We start from the raw sequence: 27,585 nt of genomic DNA on the forward strand, positions 1-27,585 counted from the left end.
GGGTCGCGACCCACAGGTTGAGAACCGCTGAGTTAGAGGATGATCTACTCCAGGAATAGGCAGGTAACCCTGTCCAGCCAATCACAGAATTCCATCTTCCTCGCTTCTGACGAAGAGCCTATATGAGAGCACAGGCAACACAGAGGAAAACAGAACCTAGAGATGAAGAGAAATGGAGTTCTCTGATCTCACCTCTGACCCTGGATCCAGCTTGTCTTAAGACCCTTACTACCAGAGATCAACCGAAGGACTTGTATGCATGCATATAAGCATAACTAATGGACATAAGATTGAATTGGTTATCTTTCTTTTTTTAAAAAAATATATTTTATTGATTTTAGAGAGGAAGGGAGAGAGGGAGTGAGGGAGAGAGAGAGAGAGAGAGAGAGAGAGAGAAAGAAACATCAATGATGTGAGAGAATCATTGATTGGCTGTCTCTTGCATGCCCCCTACTGGGGATTGAGCCCGCAACCCAGGCATGTGCCCTTGGCCGGAATCGAACCTGGGACCCTTCAGTCCGTCCACAGGCCGACGCTCTATCCACTGAGCCAAACCAGCTAGGGCTGACTTGGTTATCTTTCACTTGCAAATGAAAATGTTTCTTGATTGAAAATCAGCTCCTCACCGAAACCCAAACATGATTTCATCATGCCGGAGATGAGCATCATCATCAATAGACAGGATGGCCTCTGTCTCAATTTCATTCCAGGGCAAGAATCGATTATTCAAACTGTTCTTCTCAGTACGGACCACCTGTAAAAAGGAAGGAAAAACACTAACGATCAATGCCACATTATAGAATGCAAAACCAAAACTGCCCTTAGGTCAAAGGAAACTGTGGCTAAATTTACTGAGTAATTTTGTCTGGTTACCTACCACTTGTATAATCTAGCATACGACTTTCAGGGATAAAAACTGCCTTATACTAATGAGGAGTACACATTTTAAGCCTTATTTATTTGCTAATTTCCTGGTGAAACAAGCTATAGCTGAGGATTATTTTACACATGTGATTAAACACATTCTAAGGAAATAAAAAATAACTTTCCCAAGAGAACACAAGGTGGCAGAGCCAAACTGAGATCTGAATCCCTGATCTGGAATCCCCCATTTTGCTCCTAAACTTTAAAACCAAACTCAGAAATCTCTTGAGTCTATGTCATTTCTGACCAATTTTAAGGCCTTTTTTGGTATTAAAAAAACAGGATTGCCTATCCTACTGAGGTGAATTACTTCACCTTTGCAATTTCTACCTTCAGCACTGACTACACATACAAAAGCTTTTTCTTTCAAGGTGTACCTAAATTCAGTAAAACTAACAGTTTCTGTGTACACAGCAAATCCCAATTCAAGCAATCTCTATCCAAAGTGACCCGTATGTGCAAAGCAGCATTTTCTTCATAAAACAAAGATTAGTGCCCAAACAGAACATTATAATTTTTAAAAATTATATTTAAGCCCTATGTCAGATAAGCATAGTTTACCACAATGTAAGTAGTAGCTTTGTTATTCACCTTGTCCCATAATATGCAAATAAACAAGGATGACCATTCTCAGTCTTTGATAGCTCATCTTATTTTTATGGTATCTATATCTAATTAATCCAACTAATGAAAAACCATCGTATTATTTTCAAAAACCAGAAACAAAGAGAGCTTCTTGGGAGGTGATCTTTTTAGAAAGCCAGGATGGGTCATCTTATTCTAAACAGAAGGTTTTACCTGTACTGAGGATAACTTCTACCTACCATGATGAATGTCATTATATTCAGGGTCTAAAGGTTTACAAATGATTTCAAAGGTATTTCCATAACCTCACGAGTATTGTTTCTTCAGCTTAAAATATTCTTTCTCCTGTTTTTCTACCAAAATTATTCTCTCCCTGGAGACCCAGCTCAGAGGGTTCCTGTCACTACCCTCCCCTTGTCAAAATTAATCACTTCTATATCCTTAAAACAAAGTCCTCATACTTCAATTAATTCAATTAATGCATTCTAGCACACTCAGAATCCAATTAGTTGAGAGGGAGAAGGACCTCAGAGATCATCCGGTCCACCTCTCACTTTATACATGGACAATTAGCAAGTGGCAGAGCGAGACTCTCCTACCTTCTAACTCCAAATTAGTCTTTTTTCTGCTAATCATATATTTATAAATCTCGTTAAACCAAAGCCCCAAGGCAAATGCATTATTAATTTCTGTAGCATCAAGAAAGAAAAATGCTGCTAAATAAGAAAGCTCATGAAATATGTTTATATGTTTACTTTATTAAAGAGCTTTTTAAGACTGCCTCAGCCCCAGATGAGTTTCTCTCAAGTTAAGACAAGGAAGGACCTGTAATAGATTTGCTACTCCATAGAACAGATGTCAGAGCTAAGCAACAGACACAGAAATCCATCTTGCCCTACAGCACATTTGACCAGTATAAAAATCCCTGAGCTTGTAGCCCAGAATCCCAGGCTCAGATACAGCAGTGACAGAACAAAGGCCTGAATCTGAAGCCTGAATCAGGGGAAAGAGGAGGGGGACACAGCCAAGTACACAGTGCAGTAGCTGCCAGGCTCCATTCTGCGGGGAATGGGAAGGTGGCCAGAAGTAGCAGAAGCCAAAAACCAAGCGTGGCAATGGCGAAACATCATCTATCTTAAGACACACCTGAGTTCAGAATGTTAAAATGTAAAATAACATCTACCTTAGAATCAATGGACTATGTACAGTAGTTGTTCACACAAACGCCCCTAACAAACTACCTTTGCTCAGATCATTCAATTTACTCACATGCCTACTATTCACTTAAATACAGAACTGGAATTCTGCAGGTTCAGATGAACAAAGCTCCCTTCAACTCTAGCAATGAATAAACACAGCTTAAAATCCAGTAGAGAATACACACAGCTTAAAATGAAGAAAAAATGATTGAAAAATCCAATTCTTTCTATGCCACTTTCTATTAACAATTTTGTGGGTTAATCACCAGGAGGATTAGCTACAGCAAAATTAGTAACCCAGGAACATAGCACAGAGCTTCAGTACTCAGGTGTGATTCAAAGACCAACAAGGCGGGCATCACCTGGCACTCTGTTAAAATGCAGAACTGCAGGCCTATCCCCAAGACTACCAAGTCAGAACCTACAGTTTAACAAAATCCCCAGGTGACTCCTATGCACATTAAGTTTTGAAAGGCACTGGTACAGAGGATTTTAAAAGCCTGGCTTTGGAGTTAATCAGAAAAGCTAGAGTTCATATCCCAATTCCACCACTTACTAGCTGTGCAAACATTTAAGTAAGCAGCCTTTTGCTAAATCAACACAGCCCCATGTTGTATGCAAAAACTGAAGTTGTTTACCAGCCAAACTTGGCAATCCTATAAACAACTTAATTCTTTTTTTAAAAATATATTTTATTGATTTTTTACAGAGAGGAAGGGAGAGGGATAGAGAATCAGAAACATCGATGAGAGAGAAACATCGATCAGCTGCCTCCTGCACACCCCCCACTGGGGATGTGCCCGCAACCAAGGTACATGCCCCGACTGGAATCGAACCTGGGACCCTTCAGTCCACAGGGCAACGCTCTATCCACTGAGCCAAACCGGCTAAGGCCGTGGTTGGCAAACTGCGGCTCGCGAGCCACATGCGGCTTTTTGGCCCCTTGAGTGTGGCTCTTCCTAAGCCTTAGGAATACCCTAATTAAGTTAATAACAATGTACCTACCTATATAGTTTAAGTTTAAAAAATTTGGCTCTCAAAAGAAATTTCAATCGTTGTACTGTTGATATTTGGCTCTGTTGACTAATGAGTTTGCCGACCACTGGGCTAAGGCAAACAACCTAATTGTTAATCTAAAAGCAAGAAACAACAAAAACCTAAAATGATCATGATGTGCTACCTAGAGTGTATCCAGTTTTTTGTCCAATTTACAAGGTAAATCAAATCAAGAGGACCTGTCTGTCCTTTGGAAGACTTAGGTCTAATACCAAAGTGTTTTGTCCTAGATTTCACATCCAGCTTATTGAGCAAGCTTATTAAACTCCATTAGGAACAACTGCTATGGGTTCCAGGAATACATACAGTGCTTGTCCTGGCACAACTTCTCTGGGCTGGATGACAGCAACTTTCAGGATTAGGGAAGTGAAGCAATAGCCATCAGAACAACAACAAAAAAGCTTTAAGGATTCACAGAAACACAAAATCAAGTACTGCAGCAGCTTACTTGTGGTTAGCTCACAAACAACTGTGGTCACTAAGTCTACCTTAAGAATTCAGAGCAGTGGTTCTCGACTAGAAGTGATTTCTGCCTCACGCTAGATGTGTGACAGCATGTGTGGACATTTCTGGTTATCACAACTGTGGCAGCGGGGAGGTGAGCGATTTACATTCAGTGGGCAGAGGCCAGGAATGCTGCTAAATCCTACAAAGCACAGGACAGCCCCACACAACAAAGAATTATACAGCCCAAAAGTCTCTGGTGCCACTGCTAAGACACCCTAATTTACAGTCAACCACCAGGAGACAGCAAAGCAAACTTCCAAGAATAAATGTAGCTCATTATTTAAGGACAGTCACCTTTACCCCATAACAAAAAAGAGATTTCTAGCCTTACAAACTCTGCAAATACAAACTGAAATTACTAGTAAAGTGGGGGGGGGGGGGGGGGCTTTCTTCTAACAATTTTACTTCAAAGCTATAGTACTTAAAGGCTAGAAAAAGATCAGCAAACCACCATTATCCATTCTGGCACCAAAATCAGAAGGACAAAAAGACTCAAATATTTGTAATGCAGACATACAAATCAGCATTGGTGGCTGTTTAAGAATAGCCATCAGAATGTTAAAGAAATGAGTAATCAGAAAGGTAAGCCGAAATAGTATATCATGTTTAGGAAATATTCTCATTTTTGTTAATGTTTTATTTCTACTTAAAACAATGCTCCTCTTCCTTAACAATGCCTATGATTACACCTTAGTAATGTGACCATGAAGACTTATCTTCAAGTTACTAATATAAGCACTGGTGTAACACTGACCAGAATGCATAGAACACAGTGCCTGGCACACAGATGTTCAACAAATGTTCTATAAGTGAATGAATGAATGGATGAATGAATGAATGAGTAGGAAGCAGTATCTAATTTAGCCCTGCACATTCTATTTTCAGAATGTGAAAGACTTGAGAAGTTTATATATAAAAACCATAAACATTCAATATACTGACACCTCTTAGAATTGAGTCTAGTTTTCTACAGCAAAAAATCCATCAACCTAGAACAATCAAGTCAGGAGCAATGCTCACTAACATTCACTTTTTTGTTTCATGTGCAATGCTCCCTGATGATGCTTCACTAGTTCTTCTGTTTAACTATCATTCATAAAAGCCTTGATTTTCTCATTGTACCTTTCTTCTCATCACAGTGGACCAGTACAGCAATCATGGCCAAGAACCCTACCATATGCAAATGTATACAAGTATATGCAAGATCAAGAAATTAGTAACTTTAGTTAACATTCAACTTGGTCTTGAGGAATTCTGGAGTTTCTGAATAATAAAATAAGTACTACTCTAACAGGGTCCTTTCTCCTAGTATGTTAACAAGGCATTTAAGTTCTAAATCCAAACAGAATCAACAATCTACATTAATTAGTAAAGTATCAATTCACATCATAAATTAACTACCATGATAAATCTGATTCCCAATTAGCAAAGATCTCTTAATATGCAAGGGATGGAAATGTATCAAGAACAAATGAACATTTCAACAATTTAGAGATAGTTGCTCAAGTGAAGCAGAATTTGGATTCAAATGGAGGAACCACCTAAATGAAAGCAGCTCATAATTAGTCATAAGCAGGTCTAGGTAGGCAAGAAAAATAGAACATGAAGAGATTAAGTGAATTAACCCTAGTCATAAAGTAGACCACAGACAGAAAACACAAAAATGTAGAATATACCTGAGAAGCAATAAAATTAGAAAATGTGAAAAATATAAAACCATACAAACACAAATGCCACCTACTAAATTCAGCAATTTAAATATACTTACAATGTCCTTTTTTCTCTTTAAGGTCAAATTTTGCCCAGCCAAACCAAGTCTCCAGTCATGCAATCAATACACACACATAATGGTAATGAATCCACTGCTGAGAATGAAACTTATCTTACAGGCAATAAAGGTAAACAGCTACTAATTTTGTCTTCCATCCTATCCTTTTCTCTAACTTAGAGAAGTAACCCACCATAGAGCTTGATAATCAAGAAAATGAGGTCTAGGTAGAAGCACATTATCACATGTGCTTACTTGTAAGGTATGTGAAATAGAGTTTGAGGCGATTGGATGGGAGGTGATCCACAGAGAGAAAACAACTGAAAAAGGAGCATTAAAACTTCTCAATTTTTCAAGAGATTCATTCATTCAATGAAATTGTGGGAGCAAAAAGTTAGGAAATGCAAAGATAGAAGGGAAAGGCATAAGAAGATAATACTGTGAATTGGTTTTCCATTTATAACTTAGTTTAAATTTGGATTATAAGTACATTTTAGATTATGAGATAAGTCTGCTGAACTTATGAGAAAAAGTTGGCAATGATCCCCATGAAATTGTAGGGAAAACAGGATAGGTTAGGTTCACCATCAAATGAGAATGCATATAAAGAGCATGACACTGTGCCTACCCAGCACATACAAAATGCTCAAAAATTGTAGTTATTATAACATTAGTATAACCTCTTCCTAATTTGTAAACACTTTATTTAAGTATACATATGTGATGTATGTATGGGGGGGAGGGGAGGGAGGGGGAGAGAGAGGGGGAGAGAGAGAGAGAGAGAGAGAGAGAGCGCGCGAGCGCGCGCAAGCCTTTCCAAGAAAATTTGATCTGGCTGAAAACAGAAAAATATCCACTGAACTATGGTCAGAAGTCCTAACACCTAAGTTCTAATTTAAGTATTAATTAGTCAAGTGGTCTAAAACAATACAATTCTCAGTCTCCCTACTCTTTTTTTTTTTAAATATATTTTATTGATTTTTTACAGAGAGGAAGGGAGAGAGAAAGAGAGCCAGAAACATCGATGAGAGAGAAACATCGATCAGCTGCCTCCTGCACACTCCCCACTGGGGATGTGCCCACAACCAAGGTACATGCCCTTGACTGGAATCGAACCCGGGACCCCTCAGTCCGCAGGCCGACGCTCTATCCACTGAGCCAAACCAGCTAGGGCTCAGTCTCTCTACTCTTAACTTTGAATTAGTAAAAAGAGAATATATAAACTAAGAGAGGGAGACATTACCTAAAGATTGATTTGCTGCAATTAGTAAATCATTTACACAACTTGACTTCAGCAATTCCTTTATACATCTAGAATTTTTGCTACTAATTTCTAATTTCTAGTAGCTTTCTTTTATATGCTTAAACAGAAAAAGAGAGCCATAGCATTAGCCACCAAGCTATTAAATAAAATATTATCTTACACACACCCAGATACACCAATATTTAGTGAAGTCTGGTAGTCCAAGAAGTTTTTACAATCTTGGACCTAAGAAATTGGACAAGGCTTTTCATCTTAACTTTGCTCAGAAATCATAATTTTAGAAAATTATCATCTGATGTATTCAAGCAATGTTTTTAAAGAATGGGCACAGATAAAAAAAATAAAGCATATGCCCTAGCCAGTTTTGCTCAGTGGATAGAGCGTCGGTCTGCGGACTGAAGGGTCCTGGGTTTGATTCCAGTCAAGAGCACATGCCCAGGTTTCAGGCTCAGTCCTGGATTGGGGGCATGCAGGAGGCAGCTGATCAATGATTCTCTCTCATCATTGATGTTTCTATCTCTTCTTTCCTCTCTGAAATCAATAAAATATATTTTAAAAATAAATAAATAAAATAAAGCCTATCAACTTTCTAAAAAATGAGACTTTTGAATTCTCTACTCTTGCCTGAGCTCTAGTCAGAAGTAAAACCTTTCACAGCCTAATTGGCAGAGGCTAACACTGAATATTAATGACAACAAGTTTACTACATAGCCAGTTTCTCTTCCAGTCTTTCTCCTTTTCCCTAAGTAGACTATTAGGGAAATAGTATTAAAATCACTACCCTGGCATGACATCAAATTCCCCAAATGGAACTCTCCTTTTTGAATTCTAATATTAAGGGCTGAAAGAAAGGGAAAGGGGCAGTGAAAAATAATTTCATATCTCCGTAGTTTTCATTTGGGGAAAAAATTGTGCATTGTGGCCTTACCACTTCCACAGAGACTTTAGAGTCTACTAGGAGGTGCGATATGCTTATCGCTGAAGTCACCACCTCTACCACTACTGCGCTGGTCCCAGCTGCCAGCATCCCTCACCTAGGCTACTGCAATAACAGCCTTTGAATTGTTTTTGCTCTTTTCCCCATAGCCCCACACATTTCATTTACTAAAACCCTCCAATGGCACTCTCACATACATGAAATAAAATCTAGATTCTTTACCACGGCCAATATCATCTTACATGTGCTGCTCTCTACTTCTCCAAACTTCTTTCCAACTCTCCCCTTAATCACCCTACCCTAGACACCCTGAGTATTCTTGCCATGTCTTGAACATGACAAGCTTCTTGCACTTGCCATTCTCTGTATGTTCCTCCAGATTTTAGAATTTACATGGCCCATTCTCTCACTTCATTCAAGCTTCTGCTCAATTGTCACCTCTTCAAAGAGGCCTTCCCAGGCACCTGTGTAAATCAGCTATACCCTTTATGGAGAAAAGAAATAAAAATTAAAAATCAAGGCACTGGCTGTCACAAAGCTGAGAAATGAGTATACAGTGTAAAGATGGGCAATGTTTTGAGTGAGCAAGACAATACCGTTCCTAACTGGAAGATGTCCCCTTCCATAACAACTCAAGTTTTAAAACTCCAAGAGGACAGATTCTGGTGTTTTCATTTCCATAAAATGCTCCAAGGCAACCCTATTTATTGCTATTTTCCAGAATATCCAGCAGAGTGTGGAAGTTGTGTTAATTGGTCAGAATAAAGTAATAACTCAAATCAAAATTTTGGGTGAGACTCTGACTCCACAAGGGATCACTTGGAGGTTTCTGCTTCCAGGAATGCTGAACAGGCTCCTGCCAGACCCAATCCTCCTACAGGTGGTAACTACAAACTCTGGGGAAAAATACCAAAAAAACAAGTACCTGAAGGTTCTAGAGTAGACAGTGAACGGCGGTGACAAATTATAGAGGGGAGCTGAAATTTAGGAAGGAATTACCAACATGAGGATAACATTATTGCTTTTACCCTGAGAGTAGGCCAGAGTGGACACCATGCAGAGCAGCTTAAACTCACATATGATACCCAAGTCTTTCTAGTCTGAAGAATAAGAGGGAAAAGTTTGGGGCAACCACAGCTCCTGGGAAGAAAGTAGGTTCCAGAAAGGAGTGAGCCAAACAGGAGGAGCTCCAACTGGATATAAATTACCCAGTCTCTGGCCCACACCAAAACCATGCATGCTTGGTGCTATTAGTAAGCAGACCAGCTGAAGTCTAAATTAATTGCCTACTAAAACTAAAATATCAACACTTTCAGAGAAACAAAACAAAATCCAAAGTCTCCACAACATAACATTCACAATATAAAGTTGTTTGAAGTATAAAGAACCAGAAAAACATGACCCAGTCCTCAAGAAAAAAAATAAATTAAAACAAATCCCCAAATAACTCATATGTTTGAATTAGTTGTTATAGTAGACAAAGATGTTAAAGTAGTTATCATTATTTATACTCAATGAAGTAAAGTATACTCAGAATGGGAAAAAGACAGGAAATCTTAGCAGAAAAACAAACTATTATTTTAAAAACATGGAAATGTGGGAACTACAAAATACAGTATTTGAAATTTAAATCTACTGGACTATCTTACCTGACGAAATTAACAGTAGACACAAAAATCTGTGCCCTGGATGATGGATTAATAGAAATTATCAAAACTAAAAAAGAGAAAAAAAGTATTTTAAAGAAATGAATAGAACCACTGAGAATTGTGGAATAATATAAAATGTCTAATATACATATAATGAAGCCCCCAAAGGAGAAGAGGGATAGAATGGGGCAGGAAAAAATATCTAAATAAATAATAAAATTTCACCAAAATATGATGAGAAACAAAAATGGACAAATTCAAGCTTAGTGAACCCCAATCTGAATAAAAATCAAAGAAAACTATGCTTAGGTACATCACACTCACAATGTTAAAAACCAAACACAAGAAAAAAAATCTTGAAAGCAACCAGAGAAAAACAACACATTATATAGAAAAACAAAAATCTGAAACACTACTTATATAGCATCAGAAACAATGGTGGCCTAGAAACAGTGGAACCACAGCTACCTTTAAAAAAAAAAAAAGGTGCATGAAAGTGGTGATCCCCAGATATTAAGGTTTTTTTGTGTGTGTTTTTCAAGACTAGCCTTCAAAACCTTGGCACAATACTACTCTCCATTTGACTTCCATCAAGTATTCTTTGTTGTTACTCTCCAGGAGCTAAGGAATCTGATTCAACTCTTTACAAAATAGGCAAGAGAGAGAGAAAGAGCAGTCACCCACCATTACCACCTCTGCTCAGAAGCCCCACACCATTCACATGAAAGATCTACTTCAACTGGTGACACCACCCCATCTCTCTGGGTGGAATCCTGTCACCTTGCCCAGGCCCTATCCCATTTGAACTGAAATTGTCTTTACATAAAGCATTTGGGGCAGGAGGGACCAGGAATGGTGTCCACGAATAACATATTTACTCCAAGCCAGATCTGACTTAGTTCCCCCTTTGTTATGTAAATAATAGGAAAGAATGAAGAATTTTAATATATAAATCCCAGTAGGTACCCCTAAGACAATCTCCCTCTACTCAAACACCTAGAGCTCAATAAATTTCTTGCCAACAAATATCTAGCTTTTGTCCCAAGTACTTAGATGGGAATCTGAGCATAAGAGAATCACAAATTGTTCAGCATTTTCTGAAATGGCATGTGGGTTCCTGGGTTGATTCATACAGCCAATATGCTCATTTTAAATCATTTTCCCTGAAAGACTGAAATATGAGAGGCTGCCTGGGAACCACCCGCTGCTAATTTTAAAGACCTGCTAACTATAATGTAACAGACAGGGTACATCTGCGTCTCAGGTAGAAAAACCACTCTGAGATGCCTCATAACAGAACCTTTTTCCACAGGAGAGAATGCTGCAAGTCTCTCTTAACCCTAATACCTGGGTAGTGCTGGCTCTATTCCCAAGAGGACAGCAAATCAAGTGCTGCCCCAAAACCCCGCTCTCTTTAGTAGAAAGCATAGACAAAATTTTTAGGGAATGGAGTGAAAATTCTCTAGTTTGAAACTGTTTTCTTGTTTGAGAAAGTTTCTGGCATTTTCCCACTAGGCACTGTATTATTGCAATAAGCTGCCCAGTAATCAAAGAGGACTACTTATTTCCCACCAGAATTAAAAGAAAGGATTAGTTCTGGTAAGTTCCCTGACAAATTTCGGTCATTGTTAACGGGATGGCATCAGCTTCTCTATACCCCTATCGAATTCAAAGAAAACGCAGGAAAAATGGAAAACAAAAGCTGCTTTATTGTCCTGTTTGAGCAGCATCTACCTTTTACAGAACAATTTTTATTTAATTTCAATGACATTCAAAAAGTTGTAACTGAGAAAGAAAAAAGTGAATGGGTGCAAGTCTATAAAGAAGTCTCCCCATTTATAACACTTTTCTTGATATACAAGATAAATTCTGGGATCAAAAATTTTAATTTATTTGTTGTTCTTTTAGAGAGTGGGAAAGGAAGAGACGGAGAGAGAGGAAACACTGATGTGAGAGAGACACATCAATTGGTTGCCTCCTGCACGTGCTCTGACAAGGCCCAGGCTAGGGAGGAGCCTGCAACTGAGGTACGTGCCCTTGACTGGAATCAAACCCGGGACCCTTCAGTCTACAGGCTGATGCTCTATCCACTGAGCCAAACTGGCTAGGTTGAGATCAAAAATTTTTAGAACCCTATGCAGTCTTGAATAGCCTCGGATTATAAAATCAATTAAAATACAAGAAACTATTAGCAGCAGTAGTAAGCAAGTAGCAGCAGTAGTACTAGTAAGAGAGAAAACTTAAAAGATTTGAACAGAAGAAAGTAGGCAATAATAGCTATGAAACAAAGGGAAATTATAAAGAGGACACAAGAAGCCTTTATTAGTAAAGTGAGTTAAAGCTGTCCAAAATATAGGCAGAATAGCCATACTGCTTCAACATAAAAGAATAAGTAGGAATCAATAATTGGGCATCTTTCTAGACTCTGTACTTGTATTATTTTCTATTCTTCTTTAACCTTAAAGTCAAAGAAGTTAATTAATCAAAGATCACAAAATGACTATTTAATCCCAGGTCTATATAGCACTTCCAAACTCAAACTTTTCTATTATATCATGCTGCTGCTTAGAAAATATTTCACATAACCAATGGACACAGACACTGGGGCAGTGGGGGGCTTGTCCTGGGGGTGGGACCGGCGGCGGGGGGCGGGGGGGGGGGTCAATCGGGGAAAAAGGAGACATGTAATACTTTAAAAGAATAAAAAAAAAGAACTTGAAAAAAACATATTTCACATGAATTAGTTCTCAATGAAATAAATTTTTTAAAAACTGGTCTGGCCCAAACATTTCCCTGCCAGACAAATTCTTCCTAAAAATTACATTAATTTTCTTACCCGTCTAGCAACACATGCCTGATCAGATCTTCTGCCTGTCTTTACTACCTTTTTTCTTGAAAGCACCTATGCTGCAGAATAAGTAGTTGGACGTTTACTTAAGACCTACTCTAAGGCCTCGCATTTAAGAGAAATGGGTAATCTTCTAGATCAGTGGTTCCCAAACTTATTTGGCCTACCGCCCCCTTTCCAGAAAAAATATTACTCAGCCCCTGGAAATTAATATTTTTTAAATTTTAATAGCAGTTACTCATCGCCCCCAAATGCACCTGTGGCCATCACCGCCCCCCCTGGATCGCTGTAGCGCCCACCGGGGGGCGGTAGCACCCACTTTGGGAATCACTGTTCTAGATTGTCAAATCTACATCAGAAGGTGGATAAACAAAGTACTCGGAACTAAAATCCAATCCTGCATATTTGGCTATATTTTTCCTGTAAAATACAGCATCCTAACCATGACAAATAAAATAAAGAATGAGAAAGAACCTACAAGAGACTACAGGAAAGGTTCAGGATTGCCAACTCCCAAATATAAACCCTGACTCATCTTCCAAAAGACTTCTATAATATCCTGATAAATGACACAGGTCTTCCTAAATCCTTTGGGAGGTGACTAAAACTGTAACTTCTGGAGTCAGACTTACTAAAGCTCAGCCCCTCCGTTACAAATCATGACTTTGAGCAAAATAATTAATCTCTCTAAGCCTCAGCTTCCACAGATATGAAATGAAATAGCAATAAGTTCTATAAATGCTAAATTACATTGCCAAGATCACAAGTGCTTCTTAAAGGTTAGCTTTTCATCATCAATCTCATCGTCTTTGTTATGATGTAGAAATCTATGGAGTAACTGAAGGGGTTTCATAAACCTTCATGAGGCCAGTATCAATTTTAGTTTTGGAGTCTTAGAAGATTTAAGGAGTAGCAGAGATGGAACTGGCAAGGCCTGAAAAGACTGAAAAAGAAGCAAGCAGAAATATCATGGGGAGGGAAAATCTGTATAGGTTAAAAAGGTATATATATATATATATTATACATGCATTTAGAAAAGAGATTAGAAGTTAAACACTATCTCATGCAATAAAACAAACTGCTCATTTTCTATTACCATGATGGGGACGCCAATGTCAGGCCACAGAAGGTCTTCTGATGGTAGTTTGGGAGAATTCCACACCACCACTACCTTGTTCAGGTAAGGGAGGCCGTTCAATCTCTCTAAAGAGTTCATAAGCACTTCCTCCCGCTCATAAGTCAACATCACAACTGTGAACTGCTCCCGTGGAACATTGCCTCCAAGTGCTGCCTGAAACTCCTTGCCAGAACCCCCAGCTCCACCACCAATCGGCCGAAATCCAGTCCCTGAGCCCAAGAATTTGGCCTCTGAGGGTAACACAGGGTCAAAGGGTGTGTGGGGGAAAAGATGGAAAGGCCCTGGAGCAGAGTTCCAGCTGCGGTAGAAGTCAGTGACGGTCAAGGTAAAGTTGCGGAGGTATTTGGGCGAGGCATAAGGCGGCTCAGTTTCTACTGGCCCCAGGTCCAGGTCCCCATTGTCAGCCATGTTGGGGTCTGTTCCAGCCGCCTTGCCTGAACGATGGGGGATCTCAGCTGCTGCCTCTTCCCGGATGGGAGCAGCTGGGATCTGTATTCGAGTCCTAATCATAGCCAGCACGGTACTGAAAATACTGTCGGCGGTTGAGAAGTAAGTCTCCCAGAGAAAGCGGCCTTGCCGCCTCATAGCCAGTAGATCACTATCAGAAAGACTTCGTAACAGGAAGTGAACCTCAGTAACACGTGGCTTGGGCACCACCAGGGCTGCCTCATTCCACTGCAGCACGTCATGGTAAGGAAGCTGGACTTGCTCCCCCAGCACAACTGGGACAGCACCAACTTCCAGAGCTTCGAAGAGCCGTGTTGCACATCCGGATGAAATAACCAAGTGAGGGTCCCCAGGAGTGATAATGAGGGCAAAGGTGGAAAGCTTCAGTAATTCTAAGCGGTCCTCCCGCTCCCCACACAGTGCCCACTCAGTAGGCAGACTGGGTTTAGGCTGGTTTTTGCAGGTAAATTCTACCAGGACCTGATCTAGCTTGCTGTCCTGTACAGCTTTTAGGGTGGCAATGATACGATCATCATAGTCAGCTGGGGGGTCACCTTCCATTTCTTCTTCAAAGGATCGGGCCTCCTGAAGGCTAGATCTTAGTGATTCAATCTTCTCACCCTGGAAGGTGAAGAGATATTTCCGTTTAACTGGCACCTGTGGTGGGATTTCCATGAAGTTGGGCTCTGACATGGCATGGACTAGTGGTGATACTACCAAGTCAAAGCCAGGTCTGTACTGGGCAGCATAGAAAGTGGACTGGGCCACCATGGCACGGCCAGTACTGACATTATATAGTAAGTTCTGTGTATCTGACTTCCGTGATAGATTGATGATGACATGGTTGTGTCCATCTGTCCGCCAATGTGGTAGAGAATACAACTGCTTCTCAAGTTCAGCAGGCCGCAGCACTACTGGCTCCTGCATCTCTCCCACTAATATCACATAGAGGCAGGCAATATCCGCATTTTCTGTAACATAGATGTTGGCTCGTACTGTAGCCTGAAAAGCCTGCTTGACCAAGGGATCCAGGTAGCTGCCAAAGGCAAACTGGTCACTGTCATAAACATAGACTGGGAAACCAGAGGTGAGAGGGCAGCGAGAATAATCAAAACAATTGTGTAGCCGACAACCCCGGATGACCTTCGGGGGAGGAAGGCCAGCATCGTCCTTCTCTGGGAGCAATCGGATGGGCAGAGAAAGTTTGGGCTGATTTTGGGCCATCAGCTCCTTGTAAGAGTGCTCAGTCTGGCTAATGACATTCTTAAGTTGAAGCAGGTCCTGCTTGGCATTCTCAATACTCTTCTTACAGGCTTCAATCTTCAGGTTCAGCTTGGCAATTTCACTGTTCAGCTCTTGCCGCTTGGCTTCCAGCTGCAACAGCTCTTCACTTACAGACTCACGGATTCGGCAAAGATCCAGCACGTGCTTTACCTCGCACAGCTCATTACCCGCCCGTGGGCCAAAAATCCTCTTGCCGGCCTCATCAGCCTCATCCAGAGTGGTGAGATAATAGTGAGCAATGAGGGGGAAGAAAACCAGAATGATGAAGAGCGTAAAACTGAGCCATGTGAGTCGGATACGGTTGGACCACCGTAACATACAGGTTTGACCTCCATTCCCCACACCCCCATTCCGCAACATGGTATAGCCTGTCATGAGTTCCTTTGTGGCTCTTGCCCTCTCTGATCACGTTGGGTCACTCGCCATAACCATGAGTTTCTAGTAGACAAAACTCAATCTCTTTTTACTCACACGTTTCCATAAGAGTTAGTGTGCTCCCTGTACAAGGCACCAAATAAAAAGGAAATTTCATTTTCCTCAGCTGTAGTTGAAATGGTCTCTGACTCTATTCCAGCAGATTTTAAGTTCTGGCTGTTGACCAAAGAACATGTCCTTAATCTTTATCAAATGGTAAAAGGTACCACACTGTTGAGATGAAAAGGAGGTCCCTGATGATGAAACCCAGGAAAAATAACCTGGAATCAGACAGACTTTTTCAACAGCCATAGCTCTTGTTCCTTGGTTTGGCTGACCAACAAATATGCATAGTTACTATTCACAGTTATAAAGTAGCTGGTTAGGACAGAAATAAATGCCAGCCTGTTGTCGATGTCATTGCCAACAATCAGGCCTGCAAAAAAAAAAAAAAAGAGAACTGTGTCAGTCTTGAAGAGATTATGTTCAACAACCCTGCCCGCCCTCAGTATACTTCTAGAAAATCCTTAAATCTTTTTACACACAAACATACACCCTTCTTATTTAACTGGATATAGAGCAGCATTAGAGCCCTATAAAATTATGATCTCATTGATGTTTCTATCTCTTTCTCCTCCCTCTCTGAAATCAATAAAAATATTTTTTAAATAAATAAAATGATGATGAACTACATTCAACAGAGGGCCAAGATACTTGCAACATTTTGTTATTCTAGACTTAGAAATCGCCTTTAGTTGAGGAGAAACATCTTCTTATCCAACCATGGGTAGCTATGTTCATTCTTAACATGAAAGTCCCCTCTAGAGCTACTTAAAAAAAAAAATTTATTAAGAAACTCAGTTTGTTATATTCAGAGATGAAAAGAGTTGAAGAGAACTCCTCTGAGCTTTGCCCAGCAGTAGATGCAGTAATCCTGATACAAAATATATTTCCCAGTTTGCTTCTCTTTTATCATCTGTTAATAGACATCATGTGCTCCTTCTTAAAATATAAATAGTAACTTGGCTTTTAAAAAGAACATTATACTTAGAAATGAGAGGCATTATTTCTTATCCTTTGGAGACAGATTTGCTCAGACCTTATGCCTCAGCTTTCTAATCTCCCAAAATGGAGATAAGTGTATGGAGATAACAATACATTGTGTTGCTATGAAAATAAATGATAGAGGATGTGAGGTTACTTTGGCCTAATAAATCTTGAAACAACATTCCCAATCCTGTTCTCTTACCAAACTTTACTACCACAGGCTACCAAAGCTCTTCATTTAGTTTCACCTCAAACTCAACATATCTAGAACTGAATTCATAATATGCTATGCCAATGAATACTCCCGATTTAATTCACTGATTCCCTCCAGAAAGTGTTTATACCCCATACTCTTAACATGTCTAAAGCATGCTAAGTATAACTATGGGAGATTTTAAAACGTAAAGAATTCCTTGATCTCATGGAACTTCCTTTAGCTAAGAGATCAGACAAACAAATAGCAAGGGTACTACTACAAGACAGTATAAAATAGTACTTCACAGATAATCACTCTTTATAGCTTCTAGCTTTGTTCAAGATGTATAACTATTAAGGGTTTGACAGTCTTCTCTCCCTTTAAATAAAAATAAAAGTTGATGACAATATTAAGGCTTGAGGATGTAGAGCAAGAGATAAAGACAACAACAAAAATATAGATCATGGAAAAGCTAAATCTGGACGATCTAAACTTGGATAATTAACAGCTGACCAAATATCCCAAAGGAGTGGAGGTTAATATTTCTAAAGCATTATCCTTCTCATTCCAATGTTAAAATCTTTTTGTTTTCAAAAGAATATTTTCTGCATTTATGAAGAAATCATAACAAAGACAGAGTGGATTAGAGGAAAAAAGGAAGGCATAATCCAGGCAGTCCAACTAATTCATTCCCTCCTTACCATATGTTTAGGATCCTTCTTTTCTCTGACTCATATGGCATTATATTTTGGCATATAATTTCTTGATATAGTGAACTCCAGGGCTTGCTGTCCTGATAGAAAGTAAAAAAGTGACATGCTATTAGAAAAATATTCAATACTGAAGGGTCTATTAAAGAATTTATTTACTGTCCACTATGAAGAGGCCTCCCTTATATAAATAAGGTAACCATAGAATTTAAGGTCCAAAGAAAGAGGGACACTCTTTTAAGTGAAAAGGGGCACTAATAATAAACAATCCAGATATATGGTTATCTATTTATATGTTCTAAGAGGGAATAAATCAAAACACTAAAATATAGAAGTATATACCAAGACATTTATAGAGGAAACAATTTATCTGGAATTGGCTTTAAAATAAACAGGATGAGGATGGTGAGAAGTGTTTGGAGATATAGATGAAATAAGATTAGTTGTGAACTGTTGTTGACACTAAAATGATGAGGATGCATGAGGGTTTATTATATACTATACTCTCTTTTATATATGTTTGAATATTAAGAGCTCAAAAATACAGGGTCTAAACAAAATGTTTAAAAGTCATTTGGAAACTGACTATACTTAATCTAATAATGCTAGTGCTACCAATTTATATATAAACAGCTGGAAATGAAAACAAATGTTCTAATGGAAACCAATATTTCAACACTGATTCAAAAGAATGTATCCCCTTCAGGTTTCCTCTACTTGACTCTCATCCTTCAGACCTTAACTTTCTTGGCATTCCCATTAAAGTAGCCTTTCTTATGCCCTGACACTATGGAAAGAGTGTTCCATGGCGAGACCACCGCGTCCTGCAAGCTGGACCTGGTCCAGAATGGAGGTTGCTTTCCACAAACCCCCAGAGAGATTGTCTGATGGTAACCGATGTTCATTCTGACATTAATCAGCACCCTTCCCTTGCCTGCTGATATGTGCTGATTCCTGGAATAGGCTGTTGTCCTGACCTGGTCAAGCATGTAAAGTAATTCCTGTGCCTTGTAGCATTATGTACTAGTACCTGTGCTATTCCCCCTGTACCCTATATAATTCTTTGGCACCTGCCAAGCAGTGTGGGGATCCACTGCATCTTGCAGCTGCCCAAGACATGTCTCATATGTAAGTTCCCTTAATAAATTCTATTAATTCCTGAAGTGACCAGCCTCTTTCTCTGGACTTTCCCTGCCTTCCATTTACAGAGGTAGATTTTCACTCTCAGGGCTTTGCCCTGGGTCTATATGTACTAAAAGATACTTTCTGGCATTGATCTATTGATTTTCTTTATAGTATCTTTTCATTTATTTATTTATTACTTACCTTCCCTACCAAAACCTAATCCTTGAGGGCAGGACCTTGTCTGCTTGGATCACCACTGTATCACCAGTACCCAGCACAGTGTCTGGCACACTATAAGTATTCTTTAAATATCTGTTAAATAAATGAATTATATCACTGATCACTTCTTTCTACAAACTCTCAGTGTTTCCCTTTATTTTCCATAAAACTGAACTTTCTGGTGTTTCACCTATTTCCTTGACTTATTCTCCCATTGTGCTTTGTTGGCACATCATCCTTGCTCTGCTATGTCTATCTAACTGCCTACTACAGTTCCATTTATTCATGCATTCATTTATTGATTCTTGTATGTGCCCTGACCGGGGATGGAACCCGAAAGCTTGATATATTAGGATGATGCTCTAACCAACTGCACTATCCAGCCAGGGTTATGTATTTTATATTTTTTACTGGCCCATTCTCTCGGTTCTCCATCCCAACAGCTCTTTCTCTGGTTCGTTCCACCACTCTTTATTAAATACAGTTGTTCCTTCGTGGGTTTGTCCTTTGCCCTCTTCTTTCTCTGTCTTCACTTACTAGAGCTTGCCAATTAGCTTCAATTAGCCCCCCTAAATGGATAATTCTCAAATTTACCTCTCTAGCCTTGACCTCCCTCATGATATATCTTTTCCAATGGTGAGCAACACAGACATCCACACCTTAATATTCCCATGGCCGCAAAGGTACATCTCCTAGGAGTATAAGGTTAAAGTAGTGTCTTCTCCCAGCAAAGAAGGGAAAAAATTTTCAAAATACTGTACACAGTTAGAAATTTATAATTTAGATCATGGCTGATGCCCTACTCTTCACTCTTTCTCTAATCAAAAATAATGTTTGCTCATAAATGGAAAGTAGAATTATTAATCTGCTAACCACTCAAGCGCTTAAAATAAGCCTGATCCTGGAAAGGTAAAATGGCAAATAATTCAAATGTCCAAGTGGTGAGCTGAGAAGTCAAGTGAGATAGAGTTGCCATTCAGAAATTCTGCATATACTATTCTCCCTTCATCTTCTCAACATACCAACGCCCTCTATCATCTCCTCTACTTTGCAGAGCCGTCTCTTCTAACATTCCTTATCACAAAGGCAAATTATTACAGGACCTTACTTTGAAGAGTTTTTTGATATAGCAACCATCCTACTGACTTTTCTTCTCTTAAAACTAAAACACTCTGATATTGAAATTTCCTATAATGGATTTGGGATAGCTCTCTGTTTATTTAGGTGTGAATGCCTTTCAACAACGGTGTATAACTTTTTTCATACAAAAGCAAAACTAAACTAAACTGAATTGAACAAAGGTAAAATAATCCATGGACAAGAGAAGGAAAACAGAGGGGAAGAAATAAGGGAATTGCTGCTTCCATCTGGACTGCTGTTATGCATTGCATCTGAAAGATACAAAGGGAAATGGGGCAAAAGAGAAGCTAGACACTTTCCAGATGTTCCCAAATGCAACCAACTGACTTGAATATTTTAAATAATTATAATAGCTAACATTTACTGAATTTTTAATGTGCGCCAGGTTAAACCTATTATGTACCTTAACATAGTTAATCTTTACAATAATCCTATGAAGTAGGTACTACTATTATTCCCATTTTGTACATGAAGAAACCAAAGCACAAGCTTAGGTAATTTGTCCAAAGTCATCCACGTTGAGTAAAACTTGAATTCAAATCAAAGCAACGCTAACTCTAAAGCTCTCACGTTCAATGTCTTAGTCATTATGAAAAAAATGCCTATGATACTAACTCAAGGAACACAGTATACAGGCACATCATGCATAAATTACTTTTAGATTATCCACATTACTACTGCTCCACTGAAACCATGGACAATGATGAATTAAAAGCACATGGCAATACTACTCCAAAACCTAAAGCCATCTCTATATTCATAATTAAAGCATTTATGTGGACGAAAAAGTGACCACATACTAAACGTGACTAGCTCAGGGAAGGCCTGATTGGTGGGCCTTACAAACTTGGAAACCAAAAGTTACCATAAAGAATGGTCTGAACATAACAATTCCTAACTAAGTGGGTCATGGCAGGTAGTCACATCATAGGCCTGTAGGTTCCTTCTCAGAGGTCAATCTTTACCTTGTGAGCCTGTCTATTGTCTTTTTGCATCTAAGACAATATGCCTTTACTTTTTTCTTTTATTTTTTATTATTATTATTTTAATCTTTATTGTTGAGAGTATTATAGTTGTCCCCTTTTTGCCCCATTGATCAGCCTCCATCCTGTTCCCACTCCACCCCAGTCCTTCACCATCCTACTGTTTATATCCATAGATAATGCATAAATGCATATAAGTTCTTTAGTTAATCTCTTCCCGCCTCCCTCTCCCACTTCCCTCTGAGATTTGTCAGTCTGGTCCATGTTTCCATGCCACTGGTTCTATTTTATTCATCAGTTTATTTTGTTCATTAGATTCCACATATAAGTGAGATCAAGTGATAGTTTGTCTTTCTCTGACTGGCTTATTTCACTTAGCATAATAATCTACAGGTCCCTCCATGCTATCTCAAAGGGTAATAGATCCTTCTTTTTTATAGCTACATAGTATTCCATTGTATAAATGTACCAGTTTTTTTTATCCCTCCAAAACATATCTTTAAATGCAAGAGTAACATGCCTTTAAAATGTAAGCGTAATCTTCATTTCCAGACCCCTCAAGGCACAACCACTGCACCAGAGCACAAGACCACAGAACAAACCCCTCAGCATTATCTCATTCTCCACACACCATCTCTCTATGTGCTATAAATGTTAATTAACTAACCTGTACCCACCAAAGTAACAGAAGTATGTGTTTCTCGATTTAGCCTTTTATCCAATCCCAAAGATGTCTCTGCTTTGCTTTCTCCTGTCCCCTTAATCTACCACCAGTGGATTTCATGTAAACTTCCTTAAGGCTCCTCCTTTGATTCTAATGTATAAAATAAGCTGGAAATCTGCCATTTTCCAGAGCATTTTTTCAATCAGTTGAGATTTTACTTCCCAGCAATTGTCATCAGTCTGGCTCAAACTCATAAAAATTCTCTATAGGTTTGGATGTTTCTTACATCATCTACTAAACAAAACAAGAAAACATATACTCAGAGCAAAATATATTTGCCTGTGTACCGATGACCTACCTGTGTATCTGTGCATACGTAGTATTATTTTTTTCATTTAAATCAATATTGGCCCATCAAACGGGCACAAATCCATTACCACCCAGATGCAGGTTCTACAGAACTGTATGCACATTGTTGCTGTTACATCCACTCCCACAAGTGCTTCAAATTAGGTAAAGATAATTCGGTACAGGAAATCATTTTAGTAAGGTTGTTGAAAGCAATATTTCAAATGTTTGGTTATGTTTTTTAAATCCAAAAGAAAACCATTTCCTGATTTCCTACTCAGCATGACAAAGAGCCTGCTTCACAGTACCTAGTTCAAAAATCAGGAAGCACTAAAACAAATTTCCTAGTGTTATCACTATTCCTAAGACTCTGACTTCTATTGTTCAAAACAACAAAAGGCACTTTCCAGGAAAGTTAACTGTAGATAAAGAATGACTTGTATTTATGTAATTCACAGGTTACAAGAGAGCAAAACAATGTGTTTTTCATAATACAACAACCACAGTAGTTTCTTTACTGGGTAAACTTAACCTAGTTGTAAAATAAAACCAGGCATACTTCAGAGATACTGCCGGTATGGTTCCAGACCCCTGGAATAAAGCAAGTCAGAATCTTTCTGCTAGTGGAGTGTCTGGCCTTCAAATTGTAAAAACACACATCTATGAAATGCAATCAGTCAAAGCACAATAAATTATGTCTGTAGAAAATTGTCAGCAATTAAGAACTAAAATCAGGTGAGAAAAACTGCTGACATACTGAGTTGAGAGTAAAGATTATGATGCAATCACAGGACCACAGAGTTAAGCTACCCTTATTACAGGGCGTTTAGGAAAGGAAAAAGGTATTCTTTGGGCTCAAGAGCAGATTTCTAATACAAAGATGTTCCACAAATGCCAATAGCAAACGAATCACAAAATACACAAAAGGAACTCATCAATAAGTTATAAGCATTCCTTCCACTGCTCAGTTCTATATAGGTATTAACAAGTAAACTAAGATTATTGATTAACCTGTTTAGTCAACAATGAACCTGAACCCAGAAGCCTCACCTCCCAGAATAGGTCCTCAGTTTGAAAATTATGCCACTTCTTACCTGTTTTCCCTTCCCATAAGTTTGATAACATCCCACAAATTCAAAATCCTACTGTCTCTCCAGTTAGCCTTTTAGCCTCAATCACAATTCAGATTCACAACTCACCTAAGAAATTTTTTCAAAATAAACCTAGATCTACCCCAACATTAACTGAGTCAGAATTCTCAAAGGGGGGGGGGGGGGGGGGACGCGCAGGGGGAGGAGCCCCCAGGTGCCTGTAGTTTGACAAAGCCCACAGGTGATTTTAAAGCAGACCACAGAACTTTAACACAAAACCATTGGTTTAACAAAGAACTAATGACATTCTCCAATGAGATTGATGACATCTGAATCAACGTAATTACAGACAACTGCAATATACCTTTTTCATATAGGACGTCTACAGACTATTCTATACATCTTTAGAAGATGTGGGGAGTAGGAGGGATTTTCCACTTTTTATAACTGTATTTATATTTATAATGTAGTTGCGATAACACATTTTACGTATGTTATCTCATTTAATCCTCACATCAACCATCTGGGGGTAGATATTGTTCTTTCACTTACAGATAAAGAAGAGTGAATCACTGAGCTAGGTAAATCTTGTTTGAGGCCCTACAGCAAGCAAACTGAGGTGCCCAGATACAAATCCAGGTCTAACTGACCTGTACCCTGCTACTCACATATTTACTACTTGTTTACTTAAAGAACTCATTTTTGTCTTCATTCATTTTACAATAAGCAGGTATTATTTTTGTAATTAAGAAAAATATTGGCCTGGCCATTGTGGCTCAGTTAGTTGAGCATCGTCTCATACTTCGATTCCTGGGCAAATGCCCAGGTTGTGAATTCGGTTCCCGGTCAGGGTGCCTACGGAGGCAACCGATAGATGTTTCTCTCTCACATCGATGTCTCTTTCTCTCTCTCTCTCCCCCCCTTCCTCCCTCCCTCCCTCTTTCTCTCTCTAAAAAAATAAAAATAAAAACATGTTTTATTTAAAAAGAAAAATATTATCTTGCTGCAGTCACTTCAAAGTACAGCACACTATGCTCCAGTGAACACATGAAAGATAGAAAGCCTTGTTGTTGATATGGAGAGTTTATTCTGGACAGAAGATAAAAATGGTTTTCTCACTGCTAAAGTCTTACAGATTTAGAAGCAAAGGGAGATTAGAATAACACCTATAGTGTTCCATTGAACTGGAGGTATCAGTGTGAATACCTGATCTAATAAGATTCCTTGAATAAGCAGCTGATTTCAGGACTGGACAAATAAAGTAAAAATGAGCCTGAAAAATCTTCTTTTGCCAGAAAGCAAAGATGTACTCAAAAAAAAAAAAAAAAAAAAGTATATGATAAAAAGGACACTGGGTCCAGTTTAAAGGAATCCAGCTGCCACTGGATAAATCTGGGACACTTTAGCTATCTAAATAAATAGTACTACCAACAAATTATCTCCCAATAAATGAGATACCATGTATTCATACAGAAATAAATGATTGCTTATATAAAGAGAGAGAAGGAAAAAAGTATTCATTTGGAGAATTCCACCTAATAAACATAGGAATGGCAGATGGAGATATTTTAAAGCTATCATTTAGTGGCCATCAAATTAATAACTGTTGCAGGAAAGATTCAGCATCTATATATAAAAAAACCTAAGCAACCAAACGACTGGTTGCTAGGATGTGCACTAACCACCAGGGGGAAGACACTCAATGCAGGAGCTGCCCCCTGGTGGTCAGTGCGCTCCCACAGCCTACCTCCCCCAGGATCAGCCCCGATTGCTGGCCAGGCTGAGGGACCCCATCTGTGCATGAATTCATGCACCAGGCGTCTAGTTGGATATTAAAATTCATTGGTAAAAGGTTGATGAGAAACAGGGTATAAAAATTATATATTGTGGGCCCTGAGAAAGAAGATACCTACTAAGAAGGGCTCCTGGTGAGTTTATTGGTCTCAGAGCCTAGCAGCTGTTTCTAAAGAGGGGCCTCTCCAGCAAACTGCACTTCAGAGAGAAAACCTACACTGAACTGCCTGCCTGCACTATGCTCCTAACATCTCAACCAGCCTTTACTAAGGAGTTCCTGGAACCAACAGGACTGAGACTTCCCATCCACCTGAAGCTGCACAGCTATATCTTCCGTCAGCATCTTCACCTACCTATCAGAATAGCTCCATTCTGACGAATCAGGACAGTGCCTTTTGTACCAAACTGTGAGGATTTTGAGTCCTCATTAGCATGAGGACAGATCAATCAGGGTCTTCTATCTATATTAGTCAGCTGCCCTCTGGCTCAGAGAGCACGTTTTCCCCTTGCACGCAGACTGCCTTTCCCTGGCTGAAGTTGAAACACCGAAGATGAAACACCAAACACATCTTGCTGGACCAGAGCAGAGCAGGCGGAGCAGGGCAGAGTGAAATGGAGCAAACCAAAGCAGAGCTGTCTAGCCAGAGAGGGGCCTGGGCCAATGCTGCCTGGCAGCCGTGATGCTTCATAATTGAGCTGTAACACTATTGAGCGGTTCCAGTCTTGTTGTTCTTACAGCTGTGCTGTATCATAACTTCATCATAAGTGTTAAATTATGTGAAAATAAAGTTACCAAAATGGGGGGGGGGGGTAATAAAGTACAGCACACTAGATTTTTCAATAAATAAGGTTACAATGAGCTCTTGGGGAAAAAATACAAGTCAGACTCCTGCACAACAAATCAAATCCAAAACTAAGTCCCAGATAGATTCAAGAGGTAACTGTAATAAATGACAACATAAAAAGAACAAAAGGAAAACATACAAGTAATTTCATCCCAAGTACAGCCACTTTTATAGCAATCCAAGCAAAAGCAGAATCCATTTTTTAAAAGAAGTTCAACAGATTTAACTACATAAGTATCAAAGGCTTCTGTATATTAAAAAAAAAAAAAGTTTAGATTCAATGAAAAGACTGAGGGAAGCATTTGTAGCATGACGTTACTTTAAAAGATGTGAAGGCAATACAACAGTCATTAAAGGAAATAAACAGGAAATTAAACCAAAAAAGGGGCCCAAATGATAAACATTTTTAAATGTTCAGTTATCCTAGCAATCAAAGAAATGGAAACAAGATACAGTGACATTTTCTATTTGTAAATCAATAAAGAATTGTAAAATTTAAATATGTGGTCTACCGAGGGGCAAGGGTAACATTTCCCACACTCTGCTGCTGGGAGTGAAAACTGGCACACCTTTCTGGAGAACAATTTGGCAATAAGTAATAAAAGCCCTGAAACTCTGCCTACCCTTTGACCCTACACTTCCATTTCCAGAAACTACTCTTAAAAATCACGAATGAGAAAAATATTTGGCTTCAAGGATATTCACACTAAAACATTACAAAGTATACCACTTATTAGTAACAAGGCACAGTATATGTGTGTACTATGCTGGCAGCTGGAGTGTAACAGGTGTTTTTATACTGTACTAGAGGCCCGGTGCATGAAAATTCGTGCACTTGGGGGGGAAAGGGGTGTCCCTCAGCCTGTCCTGTGCCCTCTCACAGTCCGAGACCCCTCGGGGGATGTCCAACTGACGGCTTAGGACCGCTCCCCGGGGGATCAGGCCTAAACTGGCAGTCAGACATCCCTCTGGCAGCCCAGGAGCCCTCAGGGGATGTCCAACTAATGGCTTAGGCCCGCTCCCCCTGTGGAAGTGGGCCTAAGCCATTAGTTGGACATCCTTAGGGCTGCCACGGAGGCGGGAGAGGCTCCCACCATGGCCGCTGCACTGGCCAGCCATGAGCTGGCTTCTGGCTGAGTGGCTTTCCCCCTGTGAAAGCGCACTGACCACCAGGGGGCAGCTCCTGCCTTGAGCGTCTGCTCCCTAGTGGTCAGTGCACATCATAGCGATTGGTCATTCCCAGTCATTCTGCCGCTAGGGTCAATTTGCATATTACCCTTTTATTATATAGGATTAGTAGGAAGATAAACTGAAAAATAATTTGCTACTTGTAACAAGTCTTTAAAATGTTGCTATCTTTGCCGAAACCGGTTTGGCTCAGTGGATAGAGCGTCGGCCTGCGG

At 39.4% G+C, this 27,585-nt stretch overlaps 1 protein-coding gene across 2 annotated transcripts in view; it reads right to left on the reverse strand.

Moving 5' to 3' along the window:
- The window catches only part of EXTL3 (exostosin like glycosyltransferase 3), a 44,361-nt gene extending 26,305 nt beyond the window's left edge, over positions 1–18,056 (reverse strand). For both annotated transcript variants that reach the window (XM_023755928.1, XM_023755929.1), the window contains exons 1-3: positions 17,965–18,056; positions 13,834–16,456; positions 627–754 (exon numbers count right to left, since the gene is read on the reverse strand). In XM_023755928.1, the coding sequence (XP_023611696.1) occupies positions 627–754; positions 13,834–15,981 (2,276 nt within the window). In that variant the 5' untranslated portion in view covers positions 15,982–16,456; positions 17,965–18,056. The remainder of the gene's footprint in view (positions 1–626; positions 755–13,833; positions 16,457–17,964) is intronic.
- Positions 18,057–27,585: the final 9,529 nt, after the last annotated feature.

This window comes from Myotis lucifugus, unplaced genomic scaffold (genome assembly GCF_000147115.1).
Source record: "Myotis lucifugus unplaced genomic scaffold, Myoluc2.0 scaffold_1, whole genome shotgun sequence".
Taxonomy (NCBI): domain Eukaryota; kingdom Metazoa; phylum Chordata; class Mammalia; order Chiroptera; family Vespertilionidae; genus Myotis; species Myotis lucifugus.